This window comes from Lathamus discolor, chromosome 3, assembly GCF_037157495.1.
Source record: "Lathamus discolor isolate bLatDis1 chromosome 3, bLatDis1.hap1, whole genome shotgun sequence".
NCBI lineage: Eukaryota > Metazoa > Chordata > Aves > Psittaciformes > Psittacidae > Lathamus > Lathamus discolor.
This window is the reverse complement of record NC_088886.1, coordinates 103201122-103225679: the sequence shown is the minus strand read 5'-3', so window position 1 is coordinate 103225679 and position 24558 is coordinate 103201122. Positions and strand designations below refer to the sequence as shown.

The following is a 24558-nucleotide window of genomic DNA, read 5'->3' as shown; positions in this document are numbered from 1 at the left end:
ATATCTTCAGTTCTTCACATGCCAGGCACTCTCTGCATTTCAGTTTACTTAGCCTCTCATCTGTTTTGAGTGTGTGCGTGTAAGTCTTGTGTCTTCAGGTCACTTTGTTATGCTCACCCATCACTTACTGAATTTCTTCTCATTTCATGTGATGGCTGCAACTGCATTTACTAAAAACTGAGCCCACTAAAAACATTATCAGCCTCGCTTATCTGCACACTTCTTTTTTTTTTTGGCTCAGTGAGATACATGCATGATAAATTTCATATAAGTGGGTGAATCTCTCTCTTCAAAATGTATCTGGATTGGCATGGAGATGTAGCAGGATTTTGTTCAGCCATAAGTAAAAGCCTTAGTTTAATTCTTTGATGTCCTTCTGCTGCCTGAACCTACTATGTTTGGGAACTTGGGGGATGGTGTTTGCATTCAGGCTGCTGCCCTACACAGTCTTTCCTTTTAGGTGGTTGGAGCCCTATGCAAAGTGAACACTATAGAGCTCTTCTCAAATTCTGGTCTCAAATGGGCTAAGTTCAGCTGTGAGGCAGGTCTCTGAGGAATCTTCGGAAAATTATGGGAAGTGTGTAGGGGAAAAAATAAAGGCAGGAATAAAAGCTAAACAACTTTTTGTTGATAAATGTCTAAGGATTAGCTGTTCTGGTAAAATAAACAATTAGGATGCATCTCTACGAAATTGTTTGGTCTGTAGAATTCAAATAGAGTCCCTTACTTTAACCTTGCTTCTCAGAGAAAGCTGATGTCTAAAAACGGGGAAAAATAACGACTGTAATAGGAGAAATCCAGTGTTTGTTTGTTTGTTGTGTCCCACATCCCCCCCAAGTCTATTCTTAAAGTTTGATTTTATTCGATATGTGCAACAGATTTCCTGTCAGCAAAAATATAATTTGTTTATCCTTAAACTGATTCTGTCAGGTTTAACTCTTGGGTCTCGTTTAAGCTCTCAAAAACAAAATACTTGCTTTTTACTTGCTCTCTAGAAAGAAGATAGGATGGCAATACAGTTCAGTCTTCCTCCTTTTCCCCTTTCCCACTTCCTGCATTGAATTCCAGGTCAGAGATATATCTCATCTTCACATACTGCGTTCCTCTTTATTTCTTCCCCTTTCCAAACCCAGCAGTGTTATTCCATGACAGTATTGCAGATGACAATGATACCCTTTACACATGACCAGCAATTCTTGCATGCAGCAGTTTTTCCCAGTAACTTGTAAGTTATAAAACTAGAGGGAACAACTTCTTCCTAGCCAATACAGTGTATACATTTCAGAAGGCCTCTTTCTTTAATGAGACATAAACCCATCTTACCATGCGCTGATTCCTGCCAGAGATTTGGTTGTCTGAAGGGTTTCTGTTCATTCTCTGAAGTCTAAAAAGGGGAGTTTTGGTGGTGTTCAGATGTTTCAAATAATAAGAGCAGATGAGTCACAATTTCTTCTGATAAACCTATGAAAAGTAGAATGTAAGAAAAAATCAGTTATGCATTACCAAGATGTACCACTAAATCTACAAGACAATATGTTGAATATCCAAGCTACCACTTCTCTTTGCTGAGTTATTTGTAATACTTATCTTTGTTTCTTATGACACTTCAGTATCAAACATCAGTATTTGCAGTAAATGTAATCATAGGCTTTTTCTTGCATTAAATAAAGGTGGATGCATATACTGCCTAATCTATGGCCCAGCTCAAGTGGATGGTGCTCTAGGAGGAGTGTGATAGACACATTCTAAAGCACTTTTTGTTATTCAAATCTATGGAAATGTTTCTTGAATCATTCCTGAATTTTACGGGGAAATGGTTATGAAATCTCTTTTAGAAAAAAGTGGCTTGTATTTGTGAATATATTGCTGCAGAGGGAAAGAGGAAAGCAGAAGTAAACCTGATTCATCCTTTCTCATTCTCCAAGTAACCAAACTACACAAAAATGGCAACAAATTAGGGTTTTTTTTTTTTTTTTTTTAAATCCTATCCTTTTATGTTGCCTGGGCATATTAAAATAACAGTGGTAAAATTTTAATTTTGGGAAATATTAATGCGTTATTTTAACCTGACAAGTTCCAGCTTTTATGAACAAATGTTAAACCAGACTTTATACTGAGGCTTTGGCAAGTTGTAAATGTGCTTTTGACGTTAAAAGGAATTGTAGGTGTTTTAATTAAATTTTCCAAAGGACAGTTTTCCCCAAATGTTCACATTCCTATGTAGACAGTTAATCTTCATTATATATTGGTGTCTCCGGTTTGTATTAATATTGCAGATCATGCTTATGACTTGAATGAAAACTTCATCTATTATGTTAGGGTGGATGTATTTTGTGATCTAGCAGACCCACCCACTGATTTCCCTCCTGTCCTGTTTATGGCACAGGGCTAGTTATTTCTCTCTGTTCATGTAGAACTCTAAGAATATTAATTTTATGAGGGAAGTCCAGGTTTTAACACAGGATAAATAATATGCAAGTCACATTTTTTTACCCGTTTATTCTGTTTTCACTTCATTCAGAGGTGCAATACTATGTGTGTTGTGAGTTAGAAACGAGCTTTCCACAGCTTGTTTTTTACTCAAGTCAAAGGTAATGAATTGCTCAAGAACCACATGCAGCTCTGGCAAAAACGTGAGACTCCCTTGGCAAAGTCTGTAGCGCATGCAGAGCTGTGCTGGGGCTAGTCTGCTGGATAGTCTGGGCATGTCCTGTCCAAGGAAACATCATCACTGGCTCTTCTCAGGAGCTCAGATCTGTGGTCAGCATGGGTCAGCAGCAGCCCTGTGGGGAAGCAGTTGTCATCGGCCTATAAAGTCCTGCTGGAGCTCTGTTTCCTTTTGGTCCTCTGACAGATGTGATGTGTGTCTTGTGGTTTATGGAGTCAGGAGGGTTGGATACTCGTGACTGCAGTTACTTGGCTTAGGTATTAATTTCTGAAGGACACAAGACAGTCTGTCTCTCTAAGATGCTTAGTTATAGTTAGGACATGCCAGACAGCCAACGCTTGCTGCTCCAGCAGTCCTGATGATCTTGAATAAACATCAATTGACCAGATTATATGTGTAATACAATTTTTTTAATCTTAGCTGTGCATTGATTTCTCCTCTCAGGGAGCTAAGCAAATGTCTGCTGGGGCCTAGGTTTTACTCTTATGTGACCTTGAACAGAGCAAGTTTGAGCTTAAAGGGTGTTTGCCTAAGTAATGCAAAGACCAGTGTATTAGCTGCTTACCACTTTGCTATTTAGTAGATTGACTTTCCAGCTTGAAGAGGCCTTGTTCCTAGATATGACAGACATGTTGCAGTTTATCTAAGATGCAGACTTGGAGCAGGAGCATTTCTCTTGCATTAAATTTATGCTCACAGCAGTACCCATATTGTAGGCAGCTATCTTTAGAAACAAGCTTGCTGGATATATCTGTGCCCTCAGTGACATGTAGAAAGTAGCAGTATTGAGGAGTATTTCATTATTTAAAAGGTGAACATTAAGATTCATTGCAGCTGCTCTATACATTACACAAACTGCAGACACAACACATTTGTGATATAGAAGTGAGATAGACATGGTATTGTCAAGCTTATCCTGCTGACAATTCTGTAGCAGTAAGCTGCCCTCTCAAAATGTTCCTTCCCTTCAAATTTTTCAAGAGTTCGCCTTTTTTTGTCTTTCCCTTTTTTCCCATGAGAGACCCAAGACCTTGAGAACTGCCTTGTGACACCCCATCCCAGTTTATAATGAAATTGCCCCAAGTGAGGACTGCCCTGAGACAGGTATTGGAGCATTTCCCTGCCTTAGGGTGCTAGCTCTGACGAGGTGGTGGCTCAGTGGATGAACTGTCAACCTTAATCCTCATACTTCTAATTTTTCAAGAAAATTTATTTAGTGGAATACTTTAAAAAAATAAATAATATAACAACTTTAAAAGCCTGCAATTATTGTCATGCTTACTGTGATTTAAGCCAGTGTCCTATTCTACATTTGACTGACCTTATTTTCATCATAATGTTAATTTTTTGCATATATTGTAGAAGTGGTCATTCTGCTGTAATTTGCCCTTCTAGCAGGTTATTTAGTAAAGGTGCCAGAGAATTGCTGCGCAATTATTTCTTGAGCAATGGCAGCCTGTGAATAACTTTAGTGCAAAAGGAAAGAATGGAAAGCCCTGCCTCTCAGCACTCTCTTCATATGTGCATAGAGGGGCAGTGCTTCCAAGGTGTGGGTCTTTGTGCTCCTATTCTTTTGTGGTGAAAAGTGTAGCTTCTGTCAGACCTCTTCACGGTCAACATGTATTCTGACATCTGGGTTTCAGTGCATTTTTCAAAGTGTGGAGTGGAGTAGCTTTAAGCTGAAGTAATGAAAATAGGTGAAGCTGCAGCAGGAAGCGTGTTTGTTGGGGTTTAATTTGATATTTTCTTGTTGCCTTTCTAGGTCTGATGTAGTTGTTCTGTGCTTTTCAATTGCTAATCCTAATTCCCTGAATCATGTGAAAACGATGTGGTATCAAGAAATCAAGCACTTCTGTCCTCGCACACCTGTCATTCTGGTGGGCTGCCAACTAGATCTCCGCTATGCAGATCTTGAGGCTGTTAACAGAGCCAGACGGCCTCTGGCAAGGTAAACTTTAAACAAAAACATGAATGAAAATAATCTCCTTGGTAATCAGGTACAGTACTTTCAAAAGAGAAATGACAGAGTCTGATTTTGGTTTTTTTGTAAAATGAAAATATATGTGCTTTCCTATTTTTAATTCTGTTGTCTGAGTTGGTTAATTCTTCAACAGACAGTCATTTCAAGTTTCCCCACAATGTTTTTGCACACTGGACATCTAAACTTGTTTTGGTGCCTGAACACCATGATAATATAGAGATAATAGTGATTACTGGAGGTTTTCATATATGTTTTTCTCCATCTGAACATGTGTATCATGTCCTACCCTGTTACTGCTGTCAGGTACTGTTTTATACTCACAGATTCTACTCAGTTTTTCTTAACACTCAATATTTTTGATTTTGTAAATGTAGTTCTAGATCATAGCAGAAAATAAAATGGTTGCAAATTAATTTTTTTGAAGTTCTGAGATTTAAAGAGAGTTTGGGGTCATTCTGGAGAAGTCTTGTTTTTCCCAGATTCAAAAGGCAAGCATTCGCATGTCTGGGCAAAACAGTCCCACAATTACCTGCTCCCTTCTGATTTCCTCATTATATGTGAATTTGAATCAGACCAGATTAAGGGAAATAATATTCATGATCATGTAATTAAAGACTGTATTGTAACAAGTTTCCATAAAGGGATTGAATTAATATTTCATGGGCTCTTAGAAAACTTTGCATTGGATTGGATTCAAATTCTTGACTTGGCAATACAATTTTCATAGGTTTGTGGGTTTTTTAAACATTTCTTCATTGGGTGGGTGGGTGGGCTTTTTGGTTGACTCTTTAAAAGGAAACGTTTTTCAAAACTCTTCTGCTGCCCCAATCTTCCTTTCTGATTTCACCATTAATAAAGTTTGAATCGGTAGTCTGCATGTCTAGCACAGACTTCTGACACCTGAGCTGACTATTAGCTGGTGACTAAAGCAAGCTGTTGTCTGGATTGTGTTAAGTCTGTACCAGCTTCTGTCTGCCCAATATGGTATGCTCAGAGAACACACTGTAGGGTCATGTCTTCTGGTGAGATGATTTTTTTGTTGGGAAAATGGATCCTAGCCCAGACGTTTTTCTGTTTTATTTACCCTATGGCATGTGCTAGAGCTGCTCTGGAAATTCGCGTGTTCCCACATACTGCTTCTACAGCCAAAACAGTCCTATCTCTTAAAGTGTGTGTTCAGTTACACTTTTGTCATAGGCTACTATGATTTGTTTAAACAGCATGAGCTTGGGAGATATTTCTCATTTCATATTTAGCTGTATTTGTGGCATTTCTATGTCAAAAGAATTTCCACTTGAGTTTAAATGATGGATACAAAGAAAGATGCTGACAGAATATCTGAGCAGAAAGGGATGGTAGGAGGTTTTATAAATAATGAAAGTTCTCAAGTATCTTATAAACTTCTTTTACTGTAGATTTCATTTTAACAGAGAGGCTTGCTCCATTTTGTGCAAATGATTTCTATATATATTAAGTAGCATTGTAAAGACACCACCAAACTTCTTAAACAAATTACAAGTATATGCTAATCTTTGGTAAGGGGTCTGTGGGCTTCATTTTATATTTTGTTTTATTTGAATGATGTCTGTCTCAGAATTGGTGCTGAGACATTTTGTAAAATTCCATCCTTTCTGTAGTAACTTTCTGATGATCATTGTGCGTAAGAAGGTTTACTCTTTTTTTTAACCGTAGACCAATAAAAAGAGGAGACATTTTGCCACCGGAAAGAGGCAGAGAGGTTGCCAAGGAACTTGGTATACCCTACTATGAAACCAGTGTATTTGACCAGTTTGGGATTAAAGATGTGTTTGACAATGCAATTAGAGCTGCCCTGATCTCCAGAAGACACCTGCAGTTCTGGAAATCTCATTTGAAGAAGGTCCAAAAACCTTTGCTTCAGGCTCCATTCCTACCTCCAAAAGCCCCTCCTCCAGTTATCAAAATTCCTGAGTGTCCTGTATCAAGCATGAATGAAGCTGGATATTTATTGGACAGCCCACTGTGTGCAGATGTTATGTTTGTTCTTCAAGAGCAGGACTGCATTTTTGCTCATAAGATTTACCTAGCTACCTCTTCTTCAAAGTTTTATGACCTTTTCTTAATGGAATGTGAAGAAAGTTCTGACTTAGGTGAAATAAAGTGTAATAAGGAAAATACAAATAAGGATGTTCTGACGAGTCATCTTGAGACTAATGGTGACAGTGATGAGACGTGCTTAAAATCTGCTGATATTAAAACTTCCTCACCAGAACGTGCTGACTCTTTAAACATGCTAGAACCACAAGCTGGTGAAACAAATTCTGCAGCAAGATCTCTATCATCCTGGGGTAAGGGGTTTGTTAGTATGCATAAGGAAATGCAAGTAAATCCTGTCTCGAATAGGACATGTCCTCTAACGGTGGTAAAAATGGATTCATCTGTGCAGGCTGGACCCTTCAAAACTGTTTTGCAGTTTCTATATACAGGGCAACTGGATGAAAATGAAAAAGACCTCACAAGACTGGCTCAGATTGCTGAAATCTTAGAAGTATTTGACTTGCGAATGATGGTGGAGAATATTATGAATAAAGAAGCCTTCATGAATCAAGAGATTACTAAAGCATTTCATCTCAGAAAAGCTAACCGGATAAAAGAGTGCCTTTGCAAAGGGACGTTTTCTGGTAAGTAAATACATGCTTTAACAGGAAAAACACTAATTCTTTTCTCGTTCGAGTTACTGTCACTTCACAGACTTCAAAACCTGACAGCTTACATTGTTCTGAGAGGAGGGATGAGCCTATAATTATGGTGTTACTCAGGGCCAACTGTTCCAACCTGTGATTTTGCAGTTTAATTTCTTAAAATTTACACAAAACCTTTATATAAGTGACCCAATTTTCCAAAGTGTTGAACATCCAATATCCCTCTTTTAAAGTGAGGCTTTTTATTTAACTATATATTATGTATATAATATATATGTATATGTATATATGTATATGTATAATATGTATATATTATGTATTAACACTAGAGTTGTCTTTGGGGTGAGGGTCATGGCAAGTGAAAGAAGTTCTTGGTTAACAATGAGCAAGTGAAACATATATTCTTGAGACACAGTTTCACCTTAAGCACAGACTTGCAGCATGCCTGTTTCTTTGTTCCCATGATAGATGTAACATTTAAATTGGATGACGGAACCATAAATGCCCACAAGCCACTGCTGATCTGTAGCTGTGAATGGATGTCTGCTATGTTTGGAGGATCATTTATTGAAAGCTCCAATAGCGAGGTATTTGTCCTTTTTTGTCCATTTTGCTTATAATGTCTGATGGATTTAGGGTGATGGAAACATCATTCTGTGTCTAGTTGAAAGGTTGCAATAATCCCTGGAATGAATCTTTATTCTTCCCTTGCAGACCTGTGATGATTTTCTTCTTAAGAAGGCTAATGCCTTAAGGCTAATTTAATAATTAAGATGCCTAGGAAGATAACAGATATTCTGCAATGCATGAGACTTCCTCCAATGTGGAGCATGTATTTAAACCTGAAGTCATTTAGAATACTAAATATGGAGAAAGAGGAAGAAACTAAGTATAACTTTTTTTTAAATAGGTTATAAAGTTGTGTGAATATGTATTTATACAATCAGAAGCATTACAAAAAAATCTTGGGGCAGGGGCATTGATGGAACAATTAAAGGGGGGAAAGGCTTAAATAACACAGAGTGTTAAACTTAAAGAAGGAGCTGCCTTCACAGTACTTCAATAGAAAATAAGCTTAGATTCTGTAGTACATCAGCTTTTCCCCTTGAATAAAGCAGGTGTGAAGTATGTTATAAAATAACTCAAAGCTTTGAATTAATATTTTGCAGGAGAAGCCTTGTCTTTTCAGGTGCCCTCATGGTCTGTTTTTTAAATTCTGCTTGTATTTATATAAACACTGCTTATATTTTTTTTTTTGCTTGTGTTTTACCCATACTAAGGTTTTGATTTTTGTTTTGATTTTCTTGTTCCTCTCCATCCTCATGGATCTTGCTCATGCGAAGAGATTTTTTTGTGTTTAATATTCTGGAAGATTTTGTTCTATAGATTTTTCTGACTTCTTCTAATGCAGCTGCAAACATAATTCCTTTCCCAGAGGCATGCTCAACAAGTGGTTCATTAAAAATACATAGCTTGATTCTAGGAAGCAACATTTGGCAATAAAGAATACTCATTTATTTTCTATCAGCCTATTTTTAATGATTAACTTAACAGTCTTAGCTCATCTTTCCAATTTAAAATATTTAGCTTCCATTTTGTAGAGTTTAAAGTATTCAGTAATGCTTTTGGAAGTTTTAAAATATAGGCAGATACGAATTGAATGGTTTCCTTTCACTCTGGTTTAAAAAAAATAAAACCATCTACTTTTTACTTACTACTTCTTCTGCATTTGGGGCAGGTATATAAACTTACTACTGAAGTTTTCTGCACTAACAAAAATATATTAATAATTAATAAGTTGCAGAACTAGCTTGTCTTGGAGAACTGAGCCACTTCCCAGAGTGTCTGATATGCATAAGAAGTTCATGCTTCAGCAGTAACAGATCAGGGTCAACCATCCAGATAGAGCTGAAAGCAAAAACCACAAGCCCCTGAATGTTAACACAGAGCTATGTGACAATGATTAATCCCCTTCTAACATGAAATATGACCAGTCACTCTCACCTCTGTGCCTGGCAAAATCTTGGAGCATGTTCTCCTGGAAGGCATGCTAAGGCACATGAAAAACAACAAGGTGCTTGGTGACAGCCAGCACGGCCTCACTAAGGGGAAATCCTGCCTCACCAATTTGGTGGCCTTCTACGATGGGGCTACAGAACTGATGGACAGGGGTAGAGCAGTTGATGTCATCTACCTGGACTTGTGCAAAGCGGTCGACACTGTCTCACACGACATCCTTGTCTCTAAACTGGAGAGACATTAATTTGATAGGTGGACCACTTGATGGATAAAGAACTGGCTGGATGGCTGCATGCAACGAGTTGTGGTCAATGGCTCAATGTCCAGCTGGAGACCAGTAATGAGTGGTGTCCCTCAGGGATCGGTGTTGGGACCGGTCTTGTCCAACATCTTTGTCAGTGACATGGACAGTGGGATTGAGTGTGCCCTCAGCAAGTTTGCCGATGACACCAAGCTGTGTGTTTCGGTTGATACGCTGGAGAGAAGGGATGCCATCGAGAGGGACCTTGACACGCTTGTAAGGTGGGCTGATGCCAACCTTATGAAGTTCAACCATGCCAAGTGCAAAGTCCTACACTTGGGTTGGAGCAGTCCCAGGCACAGCTATAGGTTGGGCAGAGAAGAGATTCAGAGCAGCACTGCAGAGAAGGACTTGGGGGTGCTGGTCCATGAGAAAATGAACATGAGCCGGCTTCAGTGTGCGCTTGCAGCCCAGAAAGCCAACCATATCCTGGGCTGCATCAAAAGGAGCGTGACCAGCAGGTCAAAGGAGGTGATCCTGCCCCTCTGCTCTTGTGAGACCTCACCTGGAGTATTGTGTGCAGTTCTGGTGTCCTCAACATAAAAAGGACATAGAACTGTTGGAACAAGTCCAGAGGAGGGCCATGAGGATGATCAGGGGACTGGAGCACCTCCCGTATGAAGACAGGCTGAGGAAGCTGGGGCTGTTCAGCCTGGAGAAGAGAAGGCTGCGTGGAGACCTCATAGCAGCCTTCCAGTATCTGAAGGGGGCCTTTAAGGGTGCTGGGGAGGGACTTTCCATTAGGGGCTCTGGCGGTGTGTTTACCTGTTAGGAGCTTGTTGAACTTTAATGGGAAATTTCTTTCTTAGAAAAAATGTTTTTCCTGCATTTCTAAAATGACTCGAAGAGAAAAAGAGACAGTCCAGGCAAGTGACAGAAGTGAAATATGAAAGTACCTTAATTATTAGAGACTCTTTTCTTAAATGTATTTTCCAGGTAGCTCTTCCCAACATAAACAAGACTTCCATGCAAGCGGTTTTAGATTACTTGTATACCAAGCAACTGTCCTCCACTCAAGAACTGGACACACTGGAGTTAATTGCATTGGCAAATAGGTTTTGCCTTCCTCACCTCATTGCACTAGCAGGTAAGAATTTGTGGCCTTGTCCAAAGAACTTTCTTCTGCAATAGCTGAAACATGTTTAATGGTTTTGGAACACATGGGATTATCTCAAGTGGCAGGGAATTTTTATTATTATTCTTACTATTATTTATGAAAGGAATATTGTAATACAAATAGATATTTCACTTAGAAAAATGCCATATTTTTGCCTTTTTTAGTTTTATGCCACCAACACAGGACACTAAAGTATCACAGAATCACAGAATCCCAAGGGTTGGAAGGGACCTCAAAAGATCATCTAGTATCCTGTGCTTAAAAAAAAAAAAAAGAGTAAACCTTCTCTTTAGCATTGGTAATAGTATCTGTGGTTTGTAATATCCCTTCTGTTGTGATAAATTTATCTGAAACCAGGATGGACCCCAGGCTTTTCATTATGTAATGAACGAAGTGCTCCGTTATATGTTTCTATCTAAAGAGAGTAACTGAGCCAATTCAAAACTTATCTAGATGATGCCTGGATCTCTTTCTACTGCCTAGATGAGAAGTTAATATTTTGGTATATATGTGGGAATTTAAACCTAATTTCAGGAATAAAAAATTTTCAATCACATGTTTAGAGAAAAATTACAGGATTACTTAGTTTTAAAATTAAATCCATACACCCCCTAGACCTCTGCAGTTGTTTTGGTTTGGTTTTTTGTTTGTTTGTTTCTGTTTATGTATGTAACTCAGCATTGTTCTACATGGCCAAGGCAAACACTCAGAGACAGAGGAAGCAAAGCTACACATATTTACAGGTGAACACACAAGCAAAATTTAATCACATACTAAATCCTAGTTGTCCTTCAGCTGTGCACCAGGACCATGCACTTTTCTCTTTACTGGTTCTGACAAACCAAGTCTTTATTGCCTGATTTTATACACACATCTCTAACTGAAGTCTTGGTTACTTTTTTAAGTAGTTGTGGCATAAACATACATGTAGTATTAAGAATATTTCATTCCATTTAATTCTTAATAAAATAATTTTGAGTACAAAGGCTACTGCTAACTGAACTCAGCAGAATCAAATCAGTGGACAACATTTCTCAAAAAATACTCAAATCTTTAATGTTCTAGGAAAGGATTAAGGAGACTCTTGCAGTGAAGTAACTTTTTGAGAAGCTGGTCAGCATTCATCTGGATCCCTAGGAACAACTAATCTGAGAATCTGAAAAGGGCCTGAAGTAGACTTTCTGTATCAGTGCTGTGGTTATACTCATTAATAAATACAGTGCAATGGCATGTGCACTGTTGCCTAAAAATTTGGCTTTTGCTTTTTTATTACCCAAAAGAGACAGCTGATCCATATTTCTAATTTATACTGAGTATTGCACCTGTCCATTCTGCCAGAAAGAGACTAGTGGATGCTAGACTTTATTCTTCAAGTGGTAATTAACTGCATGTTTGCTTTCTGTAAGAAAGAGGTAAGATTGTGTGTGAAACCAAAAATTCATACTTTGGGTCGAGGCAAAGGGGTAAATCCTCATATGGACTGTGCTTCATTAGAGCAAACAGTTTATACCTGTGATGCAGAACCTCCAGCCACAACTCTAAAAGGACAGAATTTGGCTTCATCATTTGGCCATTCATTTGGCTCAGGATATCTGAGAGAATGTGCCACTTGCATAACACTGGAGTTAACACTAGAAAGAGGGAGAACACTCCTTCCTGGTTCTTATGGATGACCTGACCTTGATATGTGACCATTTCACATGTGGATGATAAGTGTTCTCCTCTAACAGAACAGCATGCAGTACAGGAGCTGACAAAAGCCTCCATGAGCGGCATTGCAATTGATGGGGAAGTACTATCCTATTTGGAATTGGCACAGGTCAGTGTGCATTGTTTTTTTAAACATATTCTGATGAACTGCAGGACTTGCTTTTAGCATCTTAATGGTTCTGATCATTGCTTCTCAGTGGCCCAAAGTCTGCAATTCTGAGAGTGACTGACAATAAAATTTATCTTCCATTTTAAAGATTTTTCCATTAGTTCAAAGATGAAACATCTATGTAAGCAATCTCAGAGGAGTTCTCTTTCAAATACTTATTTCAATTTTTCTTGATTGTGGAGCTTCCAAGCTCCACGTTCTCATGGCCATGCTTCAGTAACATGAAATGCAATATAATGAAGCTGCTCAGCTTTGTAATAGTGAGTGATTCCTTTCAATTCAGTTCTTGCAGATAACGTAGACCTGTATTATAAAGGCAACATTTTTTGGTTAGTCTTGACACTTAGACTGGCTACCTGGAACCAGTCATCTGATAGTTCAGAATGTAAATCCTGCTACTTTATGTTCAAACATGTTTCAATGTTTCTTGAGTCATGGAAACTATGAAGAGAACAAACATCCAGCTCACAGTTAAACTGCACACCTTTGTTTTTCAAAAGGAGTGATACAGCAGTCTCCCAGATACAATAGTACAAGCTAAAATACTTTTTTTAGTTTTATTTTTCTTGATTTCACATGGATGGTGAATCTGGCTGTAGCTTGGCTTGAAGCCTGGGGTTTAAGTAGCACTGAAATACAGCACAAGCTAGCCACCATGCAAGAGCACAAACTGCTTACAAGTACCTCTTTTGCAATACCTATAATGCTGTTGCAAAATCAGGACTGAACACCTACCAAGAAAAAGCAGTTCACTTAAGTTTGAGTTTTATGAAGGATGTGTTGTTGTTTTTTTTCGGGGGGGTCCTTTTTGTTTTTGTTTTTCTTTTGTCTTTGTCTCCTGTTTGAAAACAGAAGTAATATAACTACTGGTAGGATAGCTTCTATGCCACCTGCATCAGTATGATGTATTTATAGCCTGAGAAGGTCATAGTAGACAGTCAGAATGCCAAAATAAATACATATGCTATACAATTTTGTGTTGAGCTTTCAAGTAATATTTTATTTCTTCCGACGAGCATAGTTTTCCAGGCAATAAATTCAGAGCTGGGTCTGCAGTAGCTGATAGGGATATATGACTGGTACAGTCATAGGTCCAGCATGCCTTCCTGAGGGTTCAGATCCTCTGTGGGACTGGATGCAGTTTGCCATATGCTGTAAATGCTAAACGCCTATTCATTAGCCCTTTGGGCCAGTGGTTGTTCCAGCAGAATTGTGTGGCAAGGTCTAGGGCATCTAGAAGCCACTTCAGCCTCAGATAGCTCCCCCTATATGCTGGGGAGACTGCTGCCAGATACACTGGGGGCCATTCTAGCTTTAGTTGTTAATTGGAGCTGCAAAATGAATTATAACCTCAGGAAATGGAATAAGTTTTTTTGTTTTCTTTACAGTTTCACAATGCTAACCAGCTGGCAGCTTGGTGTTTGCACTACATCTGCACCAATTACAACAGTGTTTGCTCCAAATTCCGCAAGGAAATCAAAGCTAAATCTTCAGGTATGGGCAACTTCCCTCCACAGTTTTCATGAGGCTTCCCTTTTTCTTCACACCCAGTTGATTAAACATGAAGACAAAGATGAGCATGATTCAGCTCATCATCAGCATCATCTCATGACTCAGAGACTGAAACTCTGTGTTACCCTGAGTATCATTCATAAATTCTTACCTGTAAAGAAAGGTCATAATCATTAAGCTTATTCCTTGGCAAGCATTACATTCTTTACCTATTATAGTGATGCTAAAAGGAATAGAGGTAGTTTCAGGCTCCACAATTAAAAATACACTCTGTAAAGGGATTGCTTTTTCACACTTTAGTGAACTAAGGCCTCATGTGTAACCACTTTCAAAGTCTCTTCACACTGTAAGTAAAGCATATGGAGAAACTGGGGGAATCCCCAAAAAGCCATCTAACGTAGAGACTAGATGAATGGTTAGCTGCATAGCTTTTTACAGGCACTCAAGACATTTCTGAGATTTGTGTGTCTTATTAGCTTGTTTGATGGCTTTTTGATTGTTTCTTTTTAATCAGATAATCAAGAATATTTTGAGAGGCATCGATGGCCACCTGTGTGGTATTTAAAGGAAGAAGATCACTACCAGCGAGTTAAAAAAGAAAGAGAAAAGGAAGATGTTGCCCTGAACAAACACCATTCAAAGCGAAAGTGGTGCTTCTGGAATTCCTCTGCTGTAGTTGCCTGAACAAAGCAAATAAGGGAAAATCCATAACCAATGTCAAAAATTAATCTTATTGTTAGAAATAAGATATTCTTCAGGTTGTCAGGAAACTTTGTTCCACGTGTGCATTTATTACGCTAGGGTCAAAAGCACAAGCTCATTGAAAGTGAGCCTGGAACAGCTCCTTGAAGTCATATGTATATTTTTGGCTAGTAAGCAGATAAACGTCTACCATTATTACATTTCTTTTTATTAAAAAAAAAAAAAAGGAAAAAAAAATTCCAGCATTAATATTTCAGTCTCCAGTTGGGAAATATTTTTATACTGTCTGGTACATCTTGTTCAGATGAAATTCTGGATACTGTTTTATTTTACAGACCACAAAATAACCATGTAGCAGCTTTGTAATTAGATTTTAACTATTTTTACTATGTGAGTACGGTGAAATAGACAATCTTCAGTCATAAGAAACCACTTTTAGAATATCTCATAAAAAGTCATCTTAGGAAAAAATCTAGTTGCCTAGTATATGTTGTCTTTTTAAACTAAGTACTGTGCACAGGTAATCTAATTAGGTGGTTATTTCCCCTTTCTAAAGCAAAGGGTTGGAATAAGATCCAATAACTGCAAGATATAGAGTGCTTGATCTTTGCTCAGCTGAATAATAGGCAATATAATTACCTGTTCAACCGCAAGCAAATGTATTTCTAATATTTGCCATGTAAGTGCAAATAATTATGACTATGTGGGCCACGTGAAATCTAGTGATTCTAAGTATTCAGAGGTTTTATATGTCTAGATCAAAGAGGATATTTCTAAAATCATTTAGAAGGGCTTATTAATTTATATCCTCATACAAGTATGGATCTGAGCGCAAAAAGCAGTTACACTGCTTGTATTTGAATTACTGCATGGCAGTTACTTTGTTCTGTTAACCATGCAGCCATTCCTCTTGCTGAATTCCTTTTTGCTTCAGTGCAAGCAAATGAAAGGGCTGCGAAAACAAGTAGGAGTTATCTAGTGTTACAATATTTTGTAAAGGAAGAAGGGTCTTCACACACAAGATCAGTTTGATCCAAAATCTTTTATAGCTTTTCCCAGGTAGAACTCAAACTGTTAGATTATTTTAATGAAGTAGATGATACATTTCCCCTGGAAGTAAGTATTCCAAGAAAGCTGAGGGCAAAATGATGGCAGAAAGGAGGAATTCTGCGCAAACAGTGCAAGAAAAGAAAAAGCCTCCAGTGTTTTTAAATAGCCTGTGTGTTCATGACCTTTTATCAGGCATTACTCTAAAGCTGCAGTGTTACACTAGATTATGTAAGGATGAGAGCATTTTTTAAAAGACCAAAACTGAAATACATAGACTGTAGAACATACACATGCAATCCTGTACAGTGTCTCAGGCACAATTCTGTAACCACGATAGTATTGTGTGTTAGATTTGTTAATATTGTTTTGTGCTGGCAGCTCAGCATAATAATGTGAAAAACTGTTTGTTTGTGTTTTTTTCTGTATTCAAAGGCAAGGCAGTACAGTCAAACCCCAGTACTGTAAGTCAGGAAAGGCTTTGGACTGAAAGCCATATACACCTCTATGTATTTGCATTCGGAATGGACTAATTCGTGGTGGATGCTACCACAGGATGGTAGAAGCTACCCAACATGGAAGAGTTGCTGCTCTACAAATTTTTATAAGGAAAGCAGGTGACAGATTCCTACCCCAGTAAGATTCATCACCATATGGTGATAAAGAAGGGCTATAAATGATGGTTGCAAATATGTCTCCTTAATTCTTGATCAGCGATGACATATAGTATGGAGAAGAATTAATGAGAGAAGATATGTCAAAACTAAGATGAGAAATATTTGTTGTCATAAAGTGTTAACCAATCACATTTTGAGTAAGTACTGCTACTAGGTTTTACACAACCAAAGCTACTGTATGATTGTAATCTTGCCAAACTGTAATGGATATATAAATGAACTTGAGGTATATGCAATAATATCCAGTTGTTCTAGTTATCAGCTACTATAACCAAGTGGCTGGTTCATTTGGTTAATGCTGTCTATGGCCTTTAATCTTGGTGTTTATTTTGTGGTTTTTATTTTGGAAAAAAAAAAGGTTAATAAAACCATTTAGTTACACATTGTCTCCCAGCTCTTTGAAGAAGCTTCCTGAATTTTGCATTAGGTGCTGCTCTTCTTAGTGCTGTTTGTAATCGTCCAGTTGTGGTATCATTCGTTTAATTTTACTGAACTGATATTTGCATGGCAGATTAGGATTTATGGTTGGGAGTGTCATAAGGAGATCCTACAGTGTTGGTATATGATGATGGAAGGTTGGTGTTTGTCACTTACTGTTCAACTACATAACAAAAAAAAATCTCTTGCCGCTTTTCCCCATGGTTTCTGATATTTAATTAGAATTACATTACCCAAGGACATGAAACTAATTAGTCATGACAGACATGGGGAAGAAAAATGCAGGTAAACAACAGGAGGTCTGTATGGTTTTCAGTACACTCTAACCTTTGTACAAACATTCTTTTCCCTGCTTTCTCACTTCCTTAGTTGTCAGCCATTCTACAGAATCCCTCATTATCTGTTAGTAGACTCTTAGCAACTACCTCCATGCATATAGGCTGTTTAATTGATAGAGGAAGAAAGCTGATGCTTTTCTAGAGGATTTTTGCAAGATGTCACACAAAGAATGCCATGTTTGCAATTTTTTTTCAGCTCTTAAGCATTGCCAAGGACATTGAAAGTAAGCACATTCAGCACACACTGTGCGTGTGCGTGTTTTTTTAAGTGGTAATTTATGAGAATGTTACATATCTCTGTGATTTATTTCTGGAAGGAAAACTTTATTTCTTTGAACTTACTATTAGAAAAGTTAATAGACTCAACCGAAAAAGTGGTAACATTAGAGGCAAAAATATTTCTCTCATTTATTGTAAAACCAGTACCATGGAAGGAAGGAGCAAATCAGAAGCGTTGCTCTTCAGGACATTATTTTTAAAATATTATGACTCTTTAGGAGAAGCTGTGTGTCCTTTGTTCCTGGGGAGTCTCATTCAGCTTCTTAGAAACAGTGTTTTTCTATTTTTCTTTAGGACAGAATTTCTGTGAGCAATTTTCTCTGCATCACAACACAAACCAGTTTCTGTGGCTTCCCACCGACAAATAGGACACCAAAGCCAGAAATAGAAGTGTTTTATGATGAAGATGGGATTGGCCAGACTTCAACCACAACTCACTTTGTTTCATTCGCAGAAGACCTACTCATCATTGTCTATTAGTCAGAAGAGGCCTCAAAGAATGGACAGGTACACTAGACAGTATGGCATATGTGAGTATGTTAAGAAGGGCTGCTGCCTAGTAGAAGGGACTAATCTAGACTTCCTTTCTGAACACTAAGAGCAGGATTGTACCAGAGAAAGGGAAAAGCAGCACAGGGCTTTATTGCCCTAATTCTTCAGCAATTTACCCACAGGTCTCTCTCAGAATAATTTATGCCTAGAAGTGTTTGATTTGTAAAATCAGGGTTGGGTTTTTTTCCCATGTTCCAGTAACAAGCACTGGGAGACCAGGTGAAGGCATCTCAAGTGCTTCTCTGAGGGCCAAGTCTTCCATCATCTGTACAGGCAGGTTTAGGTAAAGGTCTAATGTACTAAATAGGATTAATTTTGGTACCTATACTCCAGGATAGTGAAATATTTCAGTTCTTCCAGACTTTTTAAGATTACAGTCTGGTGAAGAGATTCACTTTGTCAGACGAAGCTACAGTTTTGTCCCTATTCTGTCCCTTTTTTTCTAGATCACAGTCTCTATACTCTTATCACTGGATAGGCCAGCATTTATTTACTCTGGGTTGGAATCCAAGGTATGTGCTATGCAGTGAGGTGTCTTTGAAATGACTGCTTGCCACTCCTGAGTCCCCTTATATTATTGGTCTGTTAAAATAATCTAACAGCATTTACATGAGTCTACTTCTCCTGCAGGCAAAATTCCCATTGAAATGGTTGAGATAACACACAACGCGCTTTCTAATGAATTTACATATTATCACTTGATTGTGTTCCAAATCTGGTAACAGAAGTCTGCTTTCTGTACAGCATGCAGGTTAAGAGAATGTGTTAGCAGCAATAATCCCCATCCTGCAGGCTCTACAATAGGATAGTTCATTGTCATTTAACTTACATTTTTGCCTTTAGTTAGGAGAATGTAACACTTGTCATGGATTCACTTTGCACTAGCAGCCAGAGTAGTGAGAGTATTGTATATTTATACATGCAAACTAAATCCCTCACTGATGCTTACATAAAGATCTTGATTTCTGGTAGAAATACGAAAACCTTTAGAATCAAGGCTGCAGGAGGTTAAGAAAAATATTTGAACATCAGAAGAGACAAAAATTATTATGCTAACGTATCCCAGCGCCAGAGAAGACCAAACCAGGAAGATAACGACATGATTCAGAGAGAGAAGCTAGCATGGGACAACAGGATTGTGATGGCTCCTTTATATTTGTTCAGCTTTACTGTTTAATTTGTAACAGGCCATATAGCTACAATATCCCACTGGGCTGTTCTGCAGCAATGATTGTTCCCAGATGCAGAACAGCTGTTCCCTGCATCCCACCCCCACCACATGGGGCGGGGTGGGGGGGAAACACGTTACAATGAAAACATTATTTGCTGATGTACCTCAAGTCCTTTCCTGTGCTGCACTGGTACCCCACAATCTGTCCTTTGGCCTGCAGAGGAGCCCAGTACCACCTCCTGGATTGGTACGTCTGGTTTTGTCTCATGTTGAAGGATATTACATAACAACAAGGACCTTACCCCAGTGTAAGAAGGATCTCCAGCCAGTCTCCTTCACTGGGACAGCAGACAATGGAAGAATAAAGGTCTGTGGCTGCCAGATATCAGCCTGTCTAGGGATTTCAAGATAAAAAAATTGAAGTTAATAACTTTCAAAAATCACTCAGCCAGAGACCAAGTCACAGAATACACAGGGAAAAGCTTCATGACAGCCTGGTCAGCACTATTTCAGGTACCATTATAAAGACGTTAAACCGGGGAGGGGCAGATTCCTTGTGGAAAACTCTGGCTTTTGGCTTTAAAGAAAAGCAGGCTTCACCATTAGATACAATTAGCAAGCTGGGTACCATGCCTCTGCATTGCACAGGTCTAAAGGCCACGCTGGAGGATTGTCTGTTTCCCCCACCCCACTCTGGCTGCTCTGAAGTTTCAGATAAGCAGCCAGGTGATGACACCTCACAGGGAAGATTTTTTTCTTTATCCCCCATGGGGATTAATACTTTTTTCTATTATGGCTGTATAATAAGGATTACATGGCATCCCTGGTATTAGTGCTGAGTAGTCAAGTTATCCTCACAGGTTAAAAGCAAAACATACAATTAGCAGCAGATTAAAAGTATATGATTAAATATGCATTTTAGTCATTAAATATAAGCTGCTCATTCTGACTGGATGATCGGATGTGATTACCCCCGCCTCCTGGCTATTATAAATATTAGTTGTGCACTACATATTACAAAGAAATTTCTTTAGATTTCTCTCCTGGGTCCTTAATTAGACTTAGAGCCTGCTTGCAAATTTTTGCGGATCTCTACGTTGATCATATCACATCGACATTTTGAATCGTAGTGTTTCTGGGGTTAGTTTTAAAATATGTAACAATCTCATCCTGTAATCAAACTCTGTTAGACAGTGATGCGTTTTCCCACAAGCAATATAGAGAAAGAGGGTTTCTAAAGAGCCCCTGGGGACTCTCTAGGGCCAGGGGAGCTTTGTGAATCCTCCCTGTTCCTGCACAGCAGAGTCCGTGGGAAGAGCTGCATTGGCTTGCAGGGTGTCAACATGCAAGGTATCAAGTGTCACTAGTCCTGCGGTCTGTAAGATATCCAACAGCACTCTGTAAAACAACCTCAACCAGGTATTCACACACTTGTTGCTCAAGATTCACCTCTGCTTTCTAGCTCTCCAGAGGGTACGTGGAGCTTTTCCTGCCTCACTCAGGCTAGTCTGCTGAGGCAGGTTCTCCCACTGGCCAGGAGCAGTAAAGTTTGAATATGCAGAACAAATTCCTGGCCTGCTGCATTTCTGTGGCAGGTGCTGTGGCCAGTGAAGGACAGCAGTTCCCACAGCTGCACAGCCTTTCCTTTCTCAGGTTTCCAAGGCTAGAAAAGGTAATGAGCTGTAGAGACTGATGTCTGCGCTTAATTGGTTTTATCATCTTCTCCGGGGGTCTGTTTGTTTGTTTGCTGTAATCACAGCAAGGTTTGTTTTGTGGAAGCTAATTTGTTACAAAGGTAGGAGGAATAAGAAATGAAAATGGCTGCATCAAAAGATAATTGGGTGATTATCTAAAGGTAATTGGGTAATTAGGCTTAAGACTTGTTTTCCTTTCTTCTTAGGCCTCTCCAGTATCCCTTTAAGTGAGGAGGAACTGAAGGTCAGTGCAGGGGTGGCTGGGCAGAATTTTCCTCGCAGTTAATAGAACTGGTTTCTCCTCCATAGCTGAGCAGATTGACAAGAAGGCTGGTGCCTCAGAGTTTGTTAGAAGCCATTGACCTTCAATCTTTTCTGTTACCCATTGGCTAGACACTACAATAGGTGGTGTTGGTCTGAGCTTGCTGTGGGGCTCTACAAATGATTCTGTGCCCTGCACAGTGTAGTGAGTGCTGCATGGATCACATGTGCTATGCGCCTGTAAAAGGCAGGCACTTGATGCATAACCTACAACTGTAAAGGCAGCATTTGAGAACTTTGCTATTCTCTTCTAGCTCCATGGCTTTTATTTTGACATTGCTCACCCTCCCAGTGCGTTAACACAGGGTGAGACTTGGGCTGGGAGGTAACTTCTTAGAAGTACATTCTCCCCTCAGGCTTCAAAATCCTGTTTTCTTGAATCTGGGTACACAGACAGCAAACAGAAATCAAGCAGTTCTGCCCATTGCACCCCTGTTCCTTCTAAGCTGTTTTTCAGCCCTTGTCAGCCAGGCTGCTCATGCAGAGCAATCAAGCTGAAGAACTTGCCACATGACACTGGGTATATGAATAGCCTGCCCAAATTCCCAGGTAATCTGGAAAAGTCCATGATAAGAAGTTAACTGGGAGTTAATAAATACATAGAAAAATATGCCTCACTGAGTAATTTCCAAAGGCAAAGAAATAGCTGGTAGTTTTCAGAGGAGGTCTCTCTAAGTGGCAAGTTCTTTGTTTCTCTGGGCATCAGATTTTGGCCACTGTCAGAGTTAGTATAAGGGACAGAAGAATTCTTGGTCTGACCCAGCAATGCTTATCTCTATGCACTAAAACTACTGGGATGAAGGATTCAGTGCAGTGGGGGAGCTTTTCCCACCTATCCACGTGCTCCTTTGCAAGGAGCTAACTAATAGGGCTCTATCTTCCTGATCACCTTCCATTACTGGAAGTCCTCATGATGCTTTTAAGCTGTTTGTTATTAATGCTAATAATAAATTTAGGTGGCATTGATGGTAACATGCATAGAAAAAAATAGAAATCCAGTTGTCTGTTTTTTACAGGTTAATATGCAGCTTTTCAATGTGCCTTTACTGCACCACCAGCACTTAATGGAATTGTTGCCCATTCACTAAGCCACATCTTAGCAGGGTGTACACCATCCACAAGAATCCATAACCACTCTAGCACACTTTACATCTCCTGGATGTTTATCCGTAAGCTGTACCATGCTGGTTCTGGACTGTTACCTGTTTTGCAGCAGAGTTGAAACAGAAGTGGTTTTGCCAGGTTCATTCAAGATCTGCCCCTGATCTCTCTCCTTTAGGTGCACAGCTAATCATAATCAATTCTTGAACAGACTGTCAGGTGTGAGCGACAGTTCAACTAATCTGCTCTTTCTCACTGCTTCATTTACTGCTATTTTCTTTCAGGGAACCATCAGTATAAGATAGATCTTCTTTTTGAATTCCCTTTTGGTCTTTAGTGCAATACCTAGGGAGTAAAATGCAGCTGGAGTAAAATGCAGCCACAACATTTTCCCCTTGTCCCTTTAGCAGTGTGCTACAGTCATCTTCAGATTTGGCAGCATTTGAGTGAAGCACTAATCAAGGCAAAACTCTTTGGTACGGGTACTTGACATTTCATGAGCAGCCTCATTCTTTGATATAGGCTATAACTGAGCATAGGGAGGGAAGACTGGCACAATCACTGTATCTACACTGAGTTCTCATTTATAGAGAGTGGCATACTCTAGGAAACCAGAAGGGTCTTCAGGAAGAGTTAGTACTTCCAGACTGCTAAGAAAGCAGGCACGTGTATTACATTAAAGGGCTGTGTTTAGCCTGGGGCAGGGGGGAAACTGGAGATACCCAAACTCCAGGCAGAAAGGCTATCAGGAAGTAACTAAGCAATCCCATAGTATAAGGGTTGAGTGGCATCAAATGAAACTAGCACATGGCAGGTTCACTACTAAGACCATTTCTCCACATCAGTGTTAGTTTAACAGCAAAATTTTGTGCCAGAGAACACTGGAAGCTCACACAGCTCCTACGATAAATCTGGGGAGAAAAGCTGTCAAAAATAGATCATCACCTCTGCTTTGGTGACTAAAGTCCAAGGCATTGAAAGTTGGTAGTATACTACTGTCGTGGTTTAAACCCAACCACAAACCTCGTTCACTCACTCCCCCCCACTTCTTGCCCTCCCCCTGCTCCTGGAGGGATGGAGAGGAGAATCAAAAAGAACGCAACTCCCACGGGTTGAGATAAGAACAGTTTAGTAACTAAGGTATAACACAAATCACTGCTGCTACCACCAATAATAATAATGATAAAGGAAATGACAAGGGAAGAGAATACAACACCTCAGCACCAGCTGATGGATAACTCGCCCCACTCCCCCCAGCCGAGTACCAACCGATACCTCATCCAACCCTGCAGTCCCAGCCCTTCGGGGTCACTCCCGTTATATCCTGGGCATGATGTGCTGTGGTATGGAATACCTCTTTGGCCAGTTTGGGTCAGGTGTCCTGTCTCTGCTTCCTCCCAGCCTCTCCTCCTCCCTGGCAGAGCATGAGGCTCAGAAAGTCCTTGGCCAGACCAAACATTCGAGCAGCAACTGAAAACGTCGGCGTTATCAGCACTGTTCCCAGGCCAAAAAATCAAAACATAGCACTGCACTAGCTACTAAGAAGGAGAAAAATGACTGCTACTGCTGACCCAGGACAACTAACAAGTACCATTTCATGCTTACTTTTGCTTTATCTTTCCCAAAGTGTCTGCCGCTGGCTATTGTCAGAGGCACGATTTGGGGCTGAGCAGATCTTTGGTGATCTGCCCATGGCTGTTCCTATGACCCTGGGTAAGGACACTCCTACTTCACTGCAGAAATACTCAAGTCTGGTCTTCCTCTCTGTGCAGCAGGCAGTCCCATGTTGGTCTCCTGTCTGCTGTCAGAGAGCTCATCACTTTCCTTTTGACAAGTATAAGCTCAACCTACGAAGGGGGAGGAGAGAAAGCAGGGGGATTCATCCTTCCTCTATTTCTGGAAGGCTGTGGTGCTTCTGCAATGTTCTGAGGAGCAGGTCAGCCTTTTAGAAGAGGTCAGATGTATGAAGCTGTTGTGTCTGCAGACAAAAAGACTGCAGAACAGGTACCTTTTTGAGCACAGGAGTCAAACCCAGGCACCAACTGCTGTGAGATATAATCCTGACCAATATACTTAAAAA

The 24558-nt window shown here is 39.5% G+C and overlaps 1 protein-coding gene and 1 long non-coding RNA gene across 18 annotated transcripts in view; one reads left to right on the top strand and one right to left on the bottom strand.

Annotated features, from left to right (window-relative positions):
• RHOBTB1 (Rho related BTB domain containing 1) overlaps positions 1 to 24558 on the top strand; it is a 74829-nt gene that overhangs the window by 38804 nt on the left and 11467 nt on the right. For 9 of the 17 annotated variants that reach the window (XM_065670861.1, XM_065670862.1, XM_065670872.1 and 6 more), the window contains 7 exons: positions 4431 to 4616; positions 6342 to 7309; positions 7799 to 7917; positions 10587 to 10737; positions 12498 to 12586; positions 14035 to 14140; positions 14673 to 14928. In XM_065670861.1, the coding sequence (XP_065526933.1) occupies positions 4431 to 4616; positions 6342 to 7309; positions 7799 to 7917; positions 10587 to 10737; positions 12498 to 12586; positions 14035 to 14140; positions 14673 to 14842 (1789 nt within the window). In that variant the 3' untranslated portion in view covers positions 14843 to 14928. Of the gene's footprint in view, positions 1 to 4430; positions 4617 to 6341; positions 7310 to 7798; positions 7918 to 10586; positions 10738 to 11832; positions 12456 to 12497; positions 12587 to 14034; positions 14141 to 14672; positions 14929 to 16342; positions 16966 to 17933; positions 18147 to 18637; positions 18704 to 19163; positions 19181 to 21262; positions 21301 to 24558 lie in introns of those variants that run through there. The other 8 variants (XR_010610768.1, XR_010610766.1, XR_010610765.1 and 5 more) reach the window with 7 other exon arrangements.
• Positions 1330 to 22812, bottom strand: LOC136010143 (uncharacterized). Its single transcript, XR_010610770.1, has 3 exons — positions 22580 to 22812; positions 19665 to 19756; positions 1330 to 1461 (listed from the first exon to the last, which is right to left on the bottom strand). It is a non-coding gene; the product is annotated as an uncharacterized LOC136010143 (long non-coding RNA).